The sequence below is a fragment of the Spermophilus citellus genome, assembly GCF_964194105.1.
Source record: "Spermophilus citellus genome assembly, chromosome: 1".
NCBI lineage: Eukaryota > Metazoa > Chordata > Mammalia > Rodentia > Sciuridae > Spermophilus > Spermophilus citellus.
This window is the reverse complement of record NC_138182.1, coordinates 92,961,969-92,980,858: the sequence shown is the minus strand read 5'-3', so window position 1 is coordinate 92,980,858 and position 18,890 is coordinate 92,961,969. Positions and strand designations below refer to the sequence as shown.

Sequence of the window (18,890 nt, the reverse complement as noted above, 5' to 3'; positions counted from 1 at the left end):
GTATATCCGTGACAAATCCTCTGAGAAGGGAATGAGAAAAATTACCCCATACATGATAACCTCAAAAAAAAAAGATACTTGGGAGTCAACTTAATGAAAAAGGTGAAACAACTATACAATGAAAATGACAGAACCTTAAAATGAGCAATCAAAGAAGATATTAGAATATGGAAACTTCTAACTTGCTCTTTGATAGGCAGAATTAATATCAAAATAACCATACTACCAAAAGCACTATACAGATTTAATGAAATTCCAATCAACATCCCAATGGTATTCCTCATAAAAATTTAAAAAACCTTCATGAAATTAATCTGAAATAAAGAGACCCAGAATAGCTAAAGCAATCCTTAGCAGGAAGAGTGAAGCAGGTGGCATCACTGTACTAGAATGTAAATTTAAACAATAGTAACAAAAAACAGCATGGTATTGGCACCAAAACAGACTGGGAGAACAATGGTACAAAATAGAGGACATAGAGAGTAACCCACAAAATTACAATTATGTTAGACAAAGTTACCAAAACCATGCATTGAAAAAAAGATAGCCTCTTCAAAAAATGGTGCTGGGAAAACTGGAAATTCATACACAACAAAATTAAACTAAAATTCTATCTCTCATCATGCAGAAAACTTCAACTCAAAGTGGATCAAGGACCTAGGAATTAAACCAGAGACCCTGAGCCTAATAGAAGAAAAAGTAGGCCCTAATCTTCATCACGTGGGATTAGGCCCCAACTTCCTTAATAAGACTCCTATAGTGCAAGAATTAAAACTAAGAATCAATAAATGGGATGGATTCAAAATGAAGAGTTTCTTCTCAGTAAAAGAAACAATCTGTGAGGTGAATAGAGAGCCTACATCTTGGGAGCAAATTTTCACCCCTCATACATCAGATAGAGCACTAATCTCTAGGGCATATAAAGAACTCAAAAAGTTAAACACCAAAATTGAAATAATCCAATCAATATTTAGGCCAAGGACCTGAACAGACACTTCTCAGAAAAGGATATACAATCAATGAACACATTTATGAAAAAAAAAGTTCATCACGCTAGCAATTATAGAAAATCAAATAAAAACTACTCTAAGATTTCATCTCTCTCCTTTAAGAATGCGAGCTATTATGAAGACAAACAACAATAAGAGTTGGCAAAAATGTGAGGAAAAAGGCACACTCATACATGGATGGTGGTACTGAAAATTGGTGCAGCCAATATGGAAAGCAGTATGGAGATTCTTTGGAAAACTTGGAATGGAACCACCATTTGACCCAGCTATCCTTCTTTTCAGTCTATACCCAAAGGACTTAAAAATAGCATACTGCAGAGAAACAGCCACATCATTGTTTATAGCAGCACAGTTCACAATAGCAAAACTGTGGAACCAGGCTAGATGCCCTTCAGTAGATTAAGGTATAAAAAAAAAAGTGGCATGTACACACAATGGAATATAACTCAGCAGTAAATGAGAATAAAATCATGGCATTTGCAAGTAAATGGATGGCATTGGAGAAGATAATGCTAAGTGAAGATAGCCAATCCCAAAAAACAAATGCCAAATATTTTCTCTGACATAAGGAGACTGAATCATAGTGGGTAGGGAGGGAGAGCATGGGAGGAATAGATGTACTCTACATAGGGAAGAGGGATATGAGGGGAAGGGAGGGGGCAGGGGATTAGCAAGGATAGGACAGAGGGATGGGAGGGGAAGGGAGGGAGGAGGATGTTAGCAATGTTGGCAGAATATGAAGGACATCAGTATCCAAAGTACATGTATGAAAACATGAATTGGTGCAAACATACTTTATATACAAAGAGATATAAAAAAATGTGCTCTATATGTGTAATAAGAAAGAAAATGCATTCTGCTGTCATTTATTTAAAAAAAAATAAAAAAATTTGCTCTATATGTGCAGTATAAATTATAATGAATTCTGCTGTCGTATATAACAAATTAAAATTTAAAAAATAAATAAATAAAACACTACCAGCAACAAAAACAACACAATGACTATCACAATAAAAGATATAAGTTTACATTACAAATTCAAGAAAAGTGAGGGGAAATGTAAGAGTTGGCATGGCCCAGACATATGTGCCAGACAACTATGGTCCATTTCTACATTATTATTAGGACTAAGTCATTAGCACAACACTACAGGAGTAAGACATGTGGAAGACAAACCATCAGAAAACTGACATCAATTCATGGACATAATCAAAGACTGGCCCCTGTCATGTCCAAAGAATCACAGGCTTCTGTTCCCTGTGGAAAGATGTGATTGTTGGGACACAGGGTGCATTAACCATTGCCCTCTCTTTACTTCACAGAAAGGAGTCTCTTCTTATGCCTGGTACAGATGGAGAAAAATATTACTGTTAAATTATTTACATTTTGAGAATTGGTGCATGGAGCCCGGTAGAGGGAGTGGATTCCCGGGAAGTGTGTGTAGAGTGCCAGTGAGAGTTTGGGAATAAAGAGTTGCTGTTTGAACATACAAAAAAAAATTCTTTACATTTTGGCTACAATTTCTTTAGGATTTGATTTTTTATATATTTTATGACTAAATAAATTGACAAATTATGTATTACAGTGTTTACAAGTAGGTTCTACATTGTTTGGAATAAGAGCAAATTATATTAGAATAAATTCTCTCCTAGAGTTTTCGTTGGTGTCAGAATTTGATATAGGTAATTGACATATGGGATAATTCTTTAAAATACATAACCACAAATGATTTCAGCAAATATATTGAATTATATTTAATCATTAAAAGATGCATTGATGAAATTACACCTTCTATAATAGGTTCATGGAAATGATATGGTAAGACACAGAAAAATAGCTTATGAAATAACTCAGCTTCTAATAAGGTAATAGAAAGGTAGACAATGTAACTTGTAAAGCATAAATATGAAGAGTATTGTATCTAATTAAGAACCAAGATCAATGAAATTAGCATGATGTTGAAATGTTATCTTTATTATTTCCCTGACAATAACTGTCTTTGAATTACTCTGCTCACAGCTTCCTTTACCTGTTTATTCCTGAGACTGTAGATAAGAGGATTCAGGAAGGGAGGAATCATGGTGTAAAAGGCAGAGAGAACCATGTCCTGGAGGGTGTCAGAGGTTGCTGAGGACCTCAGGTACACACCTGAGCCAGAACTGATGAAGACGGACACCACGAGGATGTGAGGTGTGCAGGTGGAGAAGGCCTTCCCTGGAGCTCTGGTGGGAAATTTCAGCACAGCAGAAAATATGTGAATGTATGACAGGGCAATAAAAAGGAAGCAGCCACCGCAAATGACCACAACAGAGACAAGAAGAAGGACCATGTTGCTGGTGATGTCAGAGCAGGAGAGCCTCAGCAGAGAGGGGATGTCACAGAAGAACTGGTGTACCACGTTTGACTGGCAGAAAGACAGCCGGAATGTGTTCCCAGTGTGCACCCCTGCATACAGCAGACCACTGAGAAGGGAAGCCAGGGTCATGCGGACACAAAATTGAGGGTTCATGATGAGGGGGTACTGGAGGGGCTGGCAGATAGCCACATAGCGGACCCAGGCCATGATAGAGAGAATCAAAATCTCTACGTATGCACAAAAAAGGACCAAGAAGATCTGTGTTGCACAACCAGTCACTGAAATGACCCAGTTGATAGTGAGAGAGTTGACAAAGGCATTGGGGACAGTGATGGAAATAAAGCACATGTCCAAAATTGACAGAACCTGGAAAGTTTTTGTACCTCTGAGGAAGGACAATGAAGGTACACTGCTGGCCTTGTCAGTTGAGAGCAAATTGTTTCTGGATAGGAAAAAAAAAGCATTTGCCAAATCAATAGCCACATACCAAGTACCAGGAGTCACCACCTGAATAATCTTATGATAATAAACTTCCATTCTCCAAGAACCATCTGTCTTCTGCTCAGACCAGATAGGAGAGTTAAATGGGGCTGTCATGGGAATCACCACCCCTGCATCCTTCAAGTCCTTGATGTTGGCATAAATCTCTACAATCCCTCCAGGGATGCGCTATTGCTGTTGATTCACTGTTTTCCCAGGTATAGGCAATTCCAGAGTCTTCCCTTTAGACTTTCCCATCATAATAGCCCTCACTCCACAGATTACAGAACCAATGTGTGAGATTTCCAAAGTGTGAAGTCTATCTATTCTGATTATATGTTTTGAAACTCAGAAATAACTACAGGATATATTGGGGGGCCCACTGGACCCACTGTGAGTTGGACCTTGGCCAAAACTTCACTAATCACCTGACCTCCATAAGCCCCTATACTTACTGGAAGGGTATAATGACGTTTCGGACCTCCCAGAATCAATATCAGTTCAGAGAGTGTGTCTAGTTGTCCACAAAAGTCTGATCATTGCCTTTTCCCCAGTGTACAGTTACTCTGGTAAAAGGACTTAGGTCCCTTTGGGGAAGGATGGGAGAAAGATTAACAATAAAGATTTTTGATATTGTACCCAGGTCCTCCCTCAATGGGACCTGTCCTCACCTTCATTCAACGGGTTCTAGATCTGTAAATTGTCTCAAAATTGGGAAGTGATTGAGGAGCTGTGATTCTATGGTGTTATGATTTGGGGCAGACTTTTGTACAATTTGTCCTGGAAATTTTCTGTTAATATAAGTCAAGTAAGAATTTGGTGGGTTTCCCATTTATTTGGCTTCTAGAAACACCATGATTAATTATCCAACACCAGAGATCACGAGTGTCAGGCCATTGTGTTCATTTCTTACCGTTTGCTGCCCATTATGATAACTATTACCACACCATCTTTGTCACCAAAGAGGCACTTTGTCACGAAGAAGGCCACTTGACCTCTTTCTACCTGAGATTCAATCATGCCCATCACATTGAAGTCTTCCATTGATTGACCCCAGCTCCCACAGTAAAGACTGGCATGCAGAGAAGAGCAATGACAGAGCCCTTCAGGGATGCTGGTGCTCCCCTCATAAATGTGTTTCTTATACTTTTGGTGAAGCACACATGTTCTGAACTGCTCAGGTATGGAGGAGAAGGTGGCACATGACTGATCCCCTCCAGCATTCCAATCTCTTTGAGACTCTGAATTCCCTCATCAATAGAAAAAACAAGGAGAAAGGATATTTGCAGAGTTGACACAAAGTCTAAAGAACATGCCTCTCACTGGAATCTCACACAAGAGATTTATTGTCAGTAGCACACCAACAAGGTTGTTCCTCTGAGGAGAATAGCAGCCTGTCTGCATTCACAGAGCAGCTTTACAGCCCACAAGAAGAATTTCATATGCTATGTAGGAGTTGTCTTCCAAGATGGATTGGGGTTGATCCTTTTGCAGGCTGTGAGGATGGCCTCAGGTCTGAGTCTAAGCAACTCCATTTTAAAAACTCCAGTTTGAAACTTGCAGTCTCACCAGGCACACCTATGGAGCCCTGCAGTGTGTCCCTCAGGCACCAACAAGTCACTTCCTCCACCCTGACAAACTCAGAGTGAAGCCTCTGGCAGGCTGTCCTCGCTTAATAAGAGGGAAAGATGAAAAGTTCAGGCTCTGACCACCGACCAGATGTTCTAACCCAGGGTAAGTGATGTCACTGAGAGGCCCTGGTGGCATTAAAGGGGAGTCAAAAGCCCTAAAATTTGGTATAAATAATGGAGCAAATGAACAGATATTCAGTCAGCTGATGCCCTCACTCTGAGAGCGTGATGAGGACCTGGACAGACATCCCAAAACTTTTCACCATTTGCTGATCCTCTGCATTTTCCTCGCCACTCTCAGACTCTACTGCAACATCTTGAACCTACTGAGAGCCACAACTTCTCCCCTATGACCCTCTCCTTCATTTTCTCCACCGACTATCAGCACCATCCCAAGAGAAGCCTGCCTTGGTTCCTGACCTGATCACCATGGTCTGAGAGAGTGTGCATCTCCTGGACTTAAAACCTAAGGCTGGAGACTTTTGATCTGACATCTGAGCTTAGCATGCAGAGGGAATATCTGTCATGAGCCTGTCATGATTAAGTGTGTTTGCAGTGCTTAGAATTAATCTAGAACTGTTTGTTCTGAATTGATTATGTCTATTGGTGTGCTTAGCATTAAGAGTTGTGGTTTTCTTGATTAAGAACCTATAGAGAAAAATTTTATTGAGTGATTTGAGTAAATAAAGCATTGACTAGGGCAGAAGCATGTGGACATTCTTTATTTCTCCCCTTGGACTGCTTAACTCTCACGTTTTTTCCATCACAACATAGGTACATGTTCTTATGGAAAGTTAAGCAGCATTGCCTCAGAATCAGAACTTTGGAACCTCTAGATAAAATGGCTCCTGACCTAAAATGGTTATTCCAATGCCAATATTGATCTGATGCCAATACAAGGATGTCAGTCATTTCCAGATCATTTATAGTAGGTCATCTTTGGACACATACATCAGCTGATCATCCAAACAAAATAATAGTACCCTTTTAAACAATGCAAGCTATTACATTAAATCTAGAATCTCTGCTTAATGGGCCAATATCAATAGACTCATCCTGACCAAAGTTTATGTTCCTCCCACCATTATCCCACACTCTTATAATCCATTCCCACACATGTTCCCCAGACCCCTACTTGTATGAATTAGAAAACCCAAGAAGTTCCTTCAGAGCGTGGGGTACCTCCTTGGGGGTCACACTCTGTACCTCACCTCTAGGGGCTGCTTAGATTTGGATCCAGTTATAGGCCATGAGGCAAAAGTGGGTGGTGAATGTGGGTCCTAAGGAGTATGAATATCTTCATGCTGAGCAACTAAATCACAGAAGGTTTTTACTGTTTCCAGAAGCAAAGCAGGTCTAGTTCCCTCCAGTAAGGGTGGAGAAACCAATGCCACACAGGGTGTGGGTAGGGATGTCTCAGTCATGGCTAAAGTGGGGGCTCAACAACTTCTGGTAAAGTAAACCCATCAGAGTATGGGAGATGAGTAACCCCAGCCACTTCAGCCTCCTCCCATATATCACCATCTAAATTTGCAGGGTCCCATTCTTTTCCAAGCAGTGCCCTCACTTTAACTGCAGACACCTTCCAAGGCTGAGAGTTAAACTTCTGCTTAATTCAGCCAATTGCAGGATTAGGGTTTGTGTTTGGTTTTCAGCAACCTCAGCCCTATGACTACAAGACAGAGAGTCTCCTTCAGAAAACACTTAGCAGCTTTCAGATCATTTACACATGACTGCAGCTAAGAAACTGAATTTTTGAGATGATAATTCTTCTTCTTAGTTCGCCCAGGGAAGCCAGAATCAACCAATCTACATCATCATATTTCTTAGGTTTTCAGAACTGTTCAAAGGTATCACATATAGAGTCACTGAACACCTTGATTTTTTTTTAGAGAGAGAGAGAGAGAGAGAGAAATTTTTAATATTTATTTTTTAGTTTTTGGTTGACACAACATCTTTATTTTTATGTGGCGCTGAGGATCGAACCCCGTGCCCCTCGCATGCCAGATGAGGACGCTACCACTTGAGCCACATCCCCAGCCCCACGCCTTGATTTTTACAACTGGCAAATTGGGTACATCAAATTCATTTACTTCACAAATCTCTTTAAACCATTCACACCAAGGATTATCAGTACTCTCCATAGTACCAGTAGGAGAATTGGTAACTTTAGGTCTAAACAATTCAGCCAATTCCAGAACCTCAATTATACACTCAATTTATAACCTAGTGTCCTCTTCTCTGTCAAGGTCCTGTCTTGGAAAACAGAGTGTGAGGCCTTTAATTTTGGTCAGTTCTTTTCAAGACTATTTTTAGCTTTTCAGCACAGCTTCATTCTAAATAAATTTTACAATACTTTTTTTCTGAAAGGAAAAGAAGGCTAAAATTTTTGACAATGATTGCATTGAAGCTATAGAACATTTAAAGATCTATATTTTTAATAATATTAAGACTTCTTATGCTAGACACAAAACATCATTCTGCTTACTTATCATATTTTTTTTATTTTGACATTATTTTTGTTATATTTTCATGTAAGAATCTATAAGCTTTTGATTAAATGTATTTTATATTTTTTGATACTGTGGTAGTAGGAGCAAATGTGACTCCCTTTTGTTTTATGACTTCATGCTGTAAAACAACTATGCCAAGTAGAAGAGTCATGACTGGAGCAAGATGTTCTTTTCCTTTTGCTATAGAAACCGTTAAGAACACGGAACTACATAATGGGGCATTGTTTCTGTAACTGGGGTACTGGGCTAACTGTGATTGGTTAGGCTTCCCTCTGCTTGACTGCACTGTCCCGCTTCTGTAACCTGGCTTGCTTGCATTGGCTAGACCCCCCAAACATCCCTTTTGTGGTTTTCAGGCTTCTAAGGAGTGCCCTTGCAATTGTTCTGGGCTGATCAGGGGAACAGCTTTATGTTCTGGTCAGCCACCACGGGTGTGCTTCAATAAAGGTTTGATTCGATTATACATGAGTGGTCTGGAAGTCAGTTCATAAAACCCTGGGACGAAGCTTTAACCATAACATTTGAGGGCTCACCCTGGATCCATTTCTTCCCTACCCTCACACCAAATTTGCCTCCAATGATGGGCCTTTGGACCTAGGCCAGGAGTAGAGGGGAGCTCCTGAGAGATGTTCCTCAGCCTCACTCCGAGGGTAAATCCAACAAGTCCTAGGACACTCTGAAAAGCCTCCTGCTGGCTGTCAGTTCTGGTGAGTTGACTCTTCTGGGGCTGGGGGGGTGCAGATCAGATTGGATGCAGTCGCTTACCCCTTCCCCAGGACAGGATGAGACATTGTCACTGTCTCCCTGGAGGTCTCCCTGTGTGACCTCATCTGTCTCTATCTGGGGCCCACTGGAGGCCTCCCTGGGAGGCCTCATCTTTCTGGGGACAGGATGAGATGAGAGGTTGTCTCTGTCCCACTGGAGGCCTCCCTCCTGGGCCTCATCTGTCTGGGGGTAAGACGAGACATGGTCTCTACCCCATTAGAGGTCTCCCTGTGTGACCTCCGCAATTGTTGCTTGTCCTGTGTCTGTTCTGCTGTTTGTCATTTCTCCAGTGTCTTCTGCTGTTTGTCATTTGTCCAGTGTCAGTTCATCATCCATTTATTCTGTTTGTGGGGTCTCTGCCCCATTAGAGGTCTCTCTAGGTGACCTCAGCGATTATTGCTTGTCCTGTGTCTGTTCTGCTGTTTGTCATTTCTCCAGCGTCTTCTTGCTGTTTGTCATTCATCCCCCCCCCTTTTTTTTTGGCCGGCCATTTTTCTTTTGTGCATGGGCCCTTTTCTTGTTCCCATAACCGCTCTTCTATCATCAGGACTCCTTCACTCCACCACATCATGAGACAAGGAAGTGCTACAGAGCTCTCTACCTGGACCCCTTTAACTTGTTTTCTTAACAATTTTTAGGACTTTATCTGTTGGTTTGTTTTTGTTTGTTCTCTTTGTGTTCCATGTTAATTTCTACCTCAGTTTGTTTCTAATGAAAAAAAAATGGTTAAAAGGTTTTAACTGTGCTCACTACAGCTTGCATTAAAATGTAAAGTGCTGCCAGCAGGACTAAAAGATTTGTCAAAAGTAAAAGCTAAAGGTAAGAAGAAAAAGACATTCTAGAGATTGCCTTCATTTAGGAACTGGGCCAGCTGGCCAACTGGGTAAATCATGTCAGTTCCTATAGAGGACAGATTAAAACTAAAGTGTTTTATAAAATTATTATTCCTAAATTGTATAACAATAAAACATAATTTTGTCTAGAAAATTTGGCTTTTGTCTCTCAGTATTTTCAAGCATGAATAACTCCCAACTATTAAAAAATAGTCCAAAGATTTTTCAATGTCAGGCTAAAAGTTGGTGGTCGCTATCCAAGAAACCAGAAAAAAACAGTTTAAAATGGGACCCCAACCTGGGTGACTCTCCCAAGGAGACCAATTAAGCTGCATCTTTGGGAAGTTCCTCCAGGGAGAAATAAGCCCCCTTCATTTTTCTATGTTCCCTCAACTTTTTTCAGCTTTCATGAACAGGAACACCTCAGGGAAAAGGTCAGAAAACTTTTAAAATTCTATGTTTGTTAAACTCATAATTTTGATCCAATATGCTTAAGTTAATATGTTTTTCTGATTACACTCTGCTTTATTCTAAGGCCAATTTACAAGGGTTAACTCTGAATCTAATAGGTTTTAAAAAAATAAACTACAAGGCTTTTGTTTTTCTGTTTGCTTTGTGTGAGTGCACCAGTGTACTGTCTGTCTGCATGCATTGCCATGTCTATATATTTGATACAAATGAGCTCATTAATTAAAATTTTAAAAAATGGATCCAAATACTTTTGGTTAATATAATTTAAAAGGTTCAATTCAAATTGGGAAAATAAAGAAATAAAAGTACAAATATCTTTAAAGTTACTAATACACAGCTTTGTTTCTAGATGGTTAAATAGCTGTTAAAATGTTAATGTCTATAAAGTGTCTGATGTCATTGTCTCTAGGATTTTTATTCAACAACAACAAAAAAAAGATTACTAATACTATTCAATGCAATTGTCTGATACCTTGTTTTTTAAAAAAAAAGACTCGTAATTTCATCTAAACGTATATAAAATTAATCATGGATGTGTTTGTTAGAGACATCTAATTGGTTTACAAAGTTAAAATGCTGACTGTTAAATATAATATCAAGTACTCTTAACTCCTTAAATTCCATAAGGTAAAATACTTAAACAATGTTGGTGTTTTCATAAATTGGTAAACTAAAAAAAAAAAAATGGAAATTATAAAAACAAGGTTACTCTAAATTACAAAGTCCTAACAGGTATAAATCTACATACAAGGAGTCAAGAGGTTTCAACTGTATTTCATTTAAAGTATTGTAAATAATAAATATTTCATCTTATTAATATGGATTAATTTATCTAAATTCAAAAATTTATAAGGGTTATTATTTCAAGGTATAAACAAAAAAAGGATCAACGGGTTAATAAATTATTTTTAAAGTTCTAAATATAAAAATATATTTAATAAAAAACTTTTCCAGATAAAAAAGTCTTTATGTGATAAAATATAATTATAATACATTTAAGTAAACAACAAAAGGGTCTAATTAAGTTATATAAACATCTATAAATAAAAGACAAATATTAAAAGGTTTATATGTAACTAAGTTGGTTATATATGTAACACAAATAGTTAAAACTATTCAAGGTTGTTTTCTAAGGACAAATATTAATGTACTGATATATTTATATGTTAAAATGACAAAAACTTCTAAAAATATTAATTACATTATGTCTGTTAAGTTTTATCCCCTGGAACAAGTAATCTTGGAGAGACTAAGGTTTTTACATCTGTGGCTAAACAGCAAATGTTATTTTAAAGTATTGTCCTACATTACAAAGTCTAGATTTTCCTTTAAAAAACTAACCTTGGTTAATATAAAACATCAATGAAAGTGTGGTACATTACTCTTCTTTATGGATTAAATGTGTTCATATCTTTCAGGTAAATAAGTCTATAAGGTAAAAGGTTTAAAGGAACATTTTATCAAGCTGGTATTCTTCAAACTAAAATTGTAATGGTAATTTAAACTTATAAGGATAATAGATTTTATTGGGGATTTATTTATATTATTTGATGTTTTATAACCAAATCTTATGTTAACTTTTACACAAATATATAAAAATTTAAAGGTATTTTAAAAGATAATGAAAGCCTGATCTGTTTAAAAATTAATATTATAAAACATTTTGCCACTTTTCTACATGGAAAAAAAATGTTAAGGGCTCTTAGCCTTTTCTTAATTAATGTTTCAAATATATGTCATATTGTGCTAGATAACATTCATACAGAGTCAGAAAACAATATAAGTAAACTTTACAAAATGATATCTAAAAAGAGAGACAAAGATCAGCTTTAGAACTAAAACACTTTACCTAAGATTGTGAAGAGCCCTGCCTTACCTGAGATAAGGCTCTGCCTCCCACCTTACAACATGTCAGAATAACTTCAAAGTAGGCCAGATTTCAGTTAATTTAAAGTTATATTCAAAAATTAATTTTATTACAAAGATTACTGTGATCTCAAATAGAAAATATAATGTATAACTCAGCCAAGGTTCAAAATTATATACAAGCTAAATAAGTTTTTACTATCATTAATTTCACTTTGTATTTTCATTATGACCAAAAAAAGTGACCACAACACTCAGAGCAACCAAGAGACCTTTACTGTGACAATGTCTGATTAACACACAAAGAGAGAGAGAGAGAAAAAGTGCAAAAGAGAGAGAGAGAGACAGGAGAGAGAGAGAGAGAGAGAGAGAGAGAGAGAGAGAGAGAGAGAAGGAAAAAGAAAAAATGAGAGACAGGGAAAATGAGAGAAAAAGGAGAGAAGAGAGGAGGACCTGGCAAGAGAAAATTTTTATAGCCAAAATCTAATGTGGTTTCTGAATCTGCAAGCTGCCTTGTTGGTGTACAGTGATTGGATCACAGTAGATGCTAAGGTGTCATCTTCTGCCTTCAGGCAGATCTCCAGCATTACATAAATTAATAAATAAAATAAGGATATTGTGCTTTGTAAAAATTAACTTTAAAGTTATAAACATTAAAGTTAAAGCTCAACATTCTTACTTTAAAACTGGTAAAACTGACTTGCTGGATGTTTAAGACCAAATTTAAATATTAAGGTTAAAATAAATGGGCCAAATAAACCAATATTTGGCTCTTGCCCTCTGAGTCAGGCTGAACCCAGGACAGGGGGAAAGCTTTGCAACTCCGGGCCACATTACCTCCTGAAAAGAGAGATTAATGAGATCACTGGAGAAGAGAAAGCCAATGAGTGTCCATGCTGCAAAAGAGGAGGGTCATTGAAAAAGGAGACATGCCTGATGCTTCCAAGGGAAGCCATATGGTCAGCAACACCTTGACCCATCCTAATGCAGATGACATTAACAGAGCTAAAATGCTACTCACATGTTCCCCAAGAATGTGCTCCGAGGATACTCAGCTGACTCTTACCAATAGATAGGAACAAGGTCAGTGTGACCAGCTTGGTCTTAAACACCTAGCAAAAACAGTTAAAACCAAAGCACAGTCATTCCTGGACATTTAAAAAAAAACAGCAGTTATTATAATGTAACTTAAAATGTACACTAGTGTTGGCATCCCCCCAAAATAAGTAAGACTGGAAACAACAGAAGAAAAACTCTTAGGCAAAAATGCCTGATAACTACCAATAAACATTTTATTCAGTTTAAGGCCTACAGATCTTCCTAACTTCCTACATAGGTAGATGTAATCAATGTTTATTAATAAAATTATCTAGCCCTAAGTAACAAAAGGATCTTTATTGAACACAGAGGTCATGCCAAAATGTATTTTTACAAAAATCAGATGACATTAACTAGTTTAACTAAATGTTGTGTCTACATTCCTGATAATTCTGACAATGTTAAAGATTTATGTTCCCTAAAAAAAGTGCCTTATTAGGCTTTGTTAGGCCTTGTAATGGGGACAATTTCTCAGGTCTTCCACCTCCTGGTAAACAATTATTAATTTCTGTCATTTTCATGATATTCATGGACAGGTTCCAGATGCTACAACTGCTATTTTGTATTAATTTTATTTCAGCACTCATGTCTTTTTGTTTCCCTCATAGAAGAGCCCACCCCAGGTGACTTTACATCCTGTTCTTCCTGAACCATACTTTTACCATGGACTCCTTGACCCACTCAGTTTCTAAAAAGGGACTCCAAATTGCTTGCCCACTGCACATCACCCCCTTTCAGCTGGAAGTAGCAAGAACGGTCATCGCCCTTTTCCTTTACGGCAGTTGGAGGTCCCTAATATTAGAGGAAAAATTATGGTCAACATAAATATTCGCCAATATATCTAGCTCAGGAAGATGTACCTGGGAAACCATTCCCAAGATCACCCTGGGTGATCTCCCATAAAGAGACACTTGCTTCCACAACCCAACTTATAAGTGGGACAACTCCCCATTCACCAAAAATTGTGTTTCCCAGGTCCCACTTTGAACTCCCTGCCTATATCTCCAAACTGTCAATAACTCTGAACTATATAACCTACTATTTTGATGGAGTAAAAGGAACAGAACACCTGGACTTATTAAAAGGCCAGGGCCCACTGATTTATCAACATAGACTGTCTGACATGCCCCTATTTTAGTTCCCCTCCTGGCTGGTTTGGGAAGTCCTTCAGCCATCAAATAGATATAAATTTAGAAAAAAACTAGAACGGTCAATCTCCAAAGTAAAGGTTTCACTAGATTCTCTGACAGAAATAGTCTTACAAAACAGATGAGGTCTAGATTGTCTCTTTCTAAAACAAGGAGGACTTTGTATGGCTCCAGGAGAAACCTGTTTCTCTGCAAACCATTCTGGGATAATAAAGAACAGTTTGGCGCTTGTGAGAAACAGGTTAAAGGAAAGAGATGAAGCACTAGAAACTTCAGGCAATTGGTTTCAAAACCTATTCTCATGGTCCCCTTGGTTGACTACCATCATTTCAGCCATAGTTGGGCCCCTAGTCCTTCTCCTGATTGGGATTAGGACCCAGCTTCTTAAAAACCCTCCTAAACCATATACAAAAGAATGTAGGTGAGGTCAGGCTTATGGTCTTGGGAGCCCAGTATAGTCCCTTAGACACAGAAGGATGAAAAAACAACAACAACAACAAAAAAACAAAAACAAAAACAAAAACCTGAGGCCTAATGATGTGCAAGATTGACATCAAACCTACTAAAACCAGTGGGGAATGTGGTAGTAGGAGCAAATGTGACTCCATTTTGTTTTATGACTTCATCCTGTAAAACAACCATTCCAAGTAGAAGAGTCATGACTGGAGCAAGATGTTCCTTTCCTTTTTCTATAGAAACCTTTAAGAACACGGAACTACCTAATGGGGCATTGTTTCTGTAACTAGGGTAACGGGGCTCTGTTTCTGTAACTTGGGTGACTGGGCTAACTGTGATTGGTTAGGCTTCCCTCTGCTTGACTGCACTGTCCTGCTTCTGTAACCTGGCTTGCTTGCTTTGGCTAGACCCCCCGAACATCCCTTTTGCAGTTTTCAGGCTTATAAGGAGTGCCCTTGCAATTGTAACCTGGCTTGCTTACATTGGCTAGACCCCACAAACATCCCTTTTGCAGTTTTCAGGCATATAAGGAGTGCCCTTGCAATTGTAATCTGGCTTGCTTGCATTGGCTAGATCCCCCAAATATCCCTTTTGCAGTTTTCAGGCTTATAAGGAGTGCCCTTGCAATTGTTCGGGGCTGATCAGGGGAACAACTTTATGTTCTGGTCAGCCGCCACAGGTGTGCTGCAATAAAGCCTTGATTCGATTATATGTGAGTGGTCTGGAAGTCAGTTCATGAAAACCTGGGACGACGCTTTAACTATAACAATACAAAATTCAGTGAAATCACTTTCTTGGTTTCCATTTTTGATTAGTCATTGTTAGTGCAAATGATAAAATTTGAGTGTTGATTTTGTATCCTCCAACTTCTTTAAATTAGCTGTTAGTTCTAACAGATGTTTTGGTGAGTTTTAGGGTACTTTACATGTAAAATACTGTGCTGTATAAATTCTTTTTTTATTTCAATCTCTGTTTTATTTATTTTTAAATTAAAGGTGAATTTTTAATGGCACATTTGTGGTGTATGTAATTTCCCTAATTTATCCTGTTAGTTCATTTGAGACAATTTCCTGTCATAGATTCGTAATTTTATTTATCAGATTCCTTTAAATCAGACCACATACAGGTGAATTTTCTTCTCCTCAGATTCTGCGTTTGTGAGCTTGCTCATTGTGATTTTCCCACAAATGTGACTCCAGACTCTGTACTTGCAGCCCTTAAGGACCACTCCTAAATGCAAGAACAGTGAACTATCTGAGTTACCCCGCAGTGCACACTCCTAGTTTAGGAAGGATGGAGCAAGACTCTGCCTTCTTGTTTGGGCTCTCAGTTCATACACTAATGTCCTTTTCTCTGTCAAGGTCCTGTCTCAATGCTGTCATTATTCTGCTCTTGGTGCTTTGCTGTTCAAAATGCCACCTAGGTGAGGTGTTAGGTGCTGTCCAGTGTACCTGACAAGCCTTGAGTTCTGAAATATCTTACTAGGAGAATACACATGTGTGAGGAGCTTTGAGTGGCTTGTGTCACAGTGTTGATGGTGATGATCTCAGTGCTGTTGAATGAACCCACAGGGTGCATTGAATAATACCTCTGTTCCCAGAACAAGGTCTGTGTGGTTTGTGAAAAGGCTGTGATCAGTTTTGATCAGGGTTGTTGGGGCCTAACTGCATTTCTCATGAGAGCAAAGAGACAGTATTTCCTAATTCAGCATTTGCAGTTTCATTAGAGAACATATCAACTGTGAGGAGTTACAATAGTTTGTTTCTCTTTGAGGGTGTAGTTGAGGCCTGGTTTGGTGGTGTACACCTATAATCCCAGGGACCCAGTGTTAAACCATGATGCAAAGAAAAGACCATCAATTCAAATTGTGAATCAAATTAAAGCAAGCTTATCTTTGTATATACAGGAAGTGGCCAGGACTATCTCTCCCAAAAACCCTGGCTAGAAAGTAGCACCCTAGTTCTCTAGGAACACAGTTTTATAGCACAAAAAGTTTCAAAGGTGGGTTGTGAGAACTTACACATAACAGGATTTTCACAAGCATAATACAAAAGAAGATAGAAAGTTAATGATCTACATGGCTTAACATTTAAAGGTAGGGAATAAGTTTAGATCCCAACATCAGAATTTATGAGGTACCACTGATGTTTCAAAGAGGGTTGTTATCTGGTCAGGGAAAGCCAGGCATGGGTGAGTTCAAGGCACAGGCAGAAATTCCACATAAGTTTAGAAATTGCAGTAATTTATAGTAAAACAAAAATTAACTTTTCATGACTTTGTGATGAGATGGCTCCCAATCTTAACATGGAATTAGGCTGGATTCATCACAAGGAGTCCAAGGCAGAAGAATCTCAAGTTCTAAGCCAGCCTGGGCAATGTAGAAAGACCATGCCTCAAGTTAAAAAATTAAAATAGCTATGAACATAGTTTAGTTAAATTCCCTGGGTTCAATAAGCAGAAATAAAGAAAAACAAAGAGTTCTATTAAAAAGAATATTCAGAGTGGTATTTATTTCCATATTATAGAGGTATAATGAAACAACAAAATTTGTTTACATTTACTTTGTATGATGATATACATATATATATATTTAATATATATAAATAATATATATATATAAATATATATATTTCAGGTATATAGGAGGAATATGTGTACTACAAACAAAATGATAATCATAATAAAGCTCTTAGAATGTGAACTCTGGAAATTTTGAGCCCACAGAATTAAGTGGAACATAAATGGAGTGAGGTTGGCTGGGGTAAATAACTTCTGGTCAGCTACTGCCCAGCATGAAAATTGCACTCCAGGGCATTATATACTTGATGGCTGCAGAAGGCAGATCCTAAATTTTCTCACCACAGACATAAAAAAATAATGATAAATATGTGAAGTTGTAAACGTGCTAATGTGTCTGAATGTCTCCTGCTGCTTCTTCATATCTCTGTCCTCTGGATAGAATGGAATGTCCGAGTGTTCTGTTGAGCAGTAGTGCTGAGAGAGGGTACCTTGCCTTATTCCTGATCTTAGATGCACTGATTTCAGTCTCTCCATTGATCATGTAATTTGTACTTCATTTGGTTAATTTGATGTATTACACTGATTGATTGATGTAAGTTGAACCACCCTTGCATCCAATTTATAAAGCCCACTGGCTCAGGAGTATGACTTTTTAAAAATGTGCTGTCCAATTCAATTTGCTTTATTTTTTCCAGGATTTTTGTATTACTAGTTCCTTGGGGATATGGCTCTTTAATTTTTATTTTCTTGTTATGTCCTTCCTTGTGGTTTCAGGGTAATGATTGCCCTCTCAGAATGAATTTTGGGAGGGCTACTTTCTCTTCAGTTCTTCAAAAGAGTTTGAGAAAGATTGCTTTAAACTCTTGAAATGTTTTCTAGAATTATCTAATAAGTCATCTCTCTAGTTTAATTTTTCAAAGGGAAGATTTGCCAATCAAAAACATCTTTCTAAAAGATCAAACTATCAAAGTTTTAGTTTCACATGATTTGAAAAAAAATCATGTTAAGGTAAGCAGAATTCTCTCACAGAAGCATGTGAAGTGCTGCCTCTTCATGCCAGGAGCTGAGTTCTCCCTCTGGCAGCACAATTAGCCCAACATCTTCAGTACTCTCTCTTCTTTCTTGGCACATTGCTCTTGCAACATGCTTTGGGGCACTAATTTTCTCAGTTCTTTTGGCCACTTAATTTCTCCAAAGATACTGCCTGCATCAGACACCTGAGGCTTACATCAGATTCCTCTGGGTGTTGCCTGCTAGGTGCACCAGGGTTCATGTGTGTGTGTGTGGGGGGGATGCTCAATAGGCAGAACTCTGAAGATGAGCTCCCAGAGGTTATCTGCCATCTCCTTAGCTTAATGAGTCTCATGAGTATCCTTCAAAAACTTCATTTACCAGATTCTAAAACTTTCCCTCATTATTCCAGCCTTTGCTTGTCTCTGTGTTTTGCTCATTATTGTGCTTCTGTCCTGTGTGGCCCTCTAACTATACCCAGAGGGGTTAGAAGTGCTTGCTCTGAGTGAAGGATATCTGCAACTTTCCAGGCCTGCAATTCAAAAATCTCACCATGAAGACCAGTGTTGAAAATATTTTCCCTTAAGCTCCTCTCCAGAAGTTTGATAGTTTCAGGCCTTAGTTTTATGTCACTGATGCATTTCAAGATGATTATACATGTGATGTAAGAAAAGAGGACAGTGTCATTCTTTCACTGTGGGTATTCCTTTTTTCCTCAGCAATGTCTGGAAG

General features: G+C 38.2%; 1 protein-coding gene across 1 annotated transcript in view; it reads right to left on the bottom strand.

The window, feature by feature from the left end:
• Positions 1 to 2,985: 2,985 nt before the first annotated feature.
• LOC308644477 (olfactory receptor 14C36-like) overlaps positions 2,986 to 18,890 on the bottom strand; it is a gene marked incomplete at both ends in the record, with an annotated part of 38,535 nt that continues 22,630 nt past the window's right edge. The window contains one exon of the mRNA XM_081285664.1: positions 2,986 to 3,455. Coding sequence (XP_081141790.1) covers positions 2,986 to 3,455 — 470 coding nt within the window. The remainder of the gene's footprint in view (positions 3,456 to 18,890) is intronic.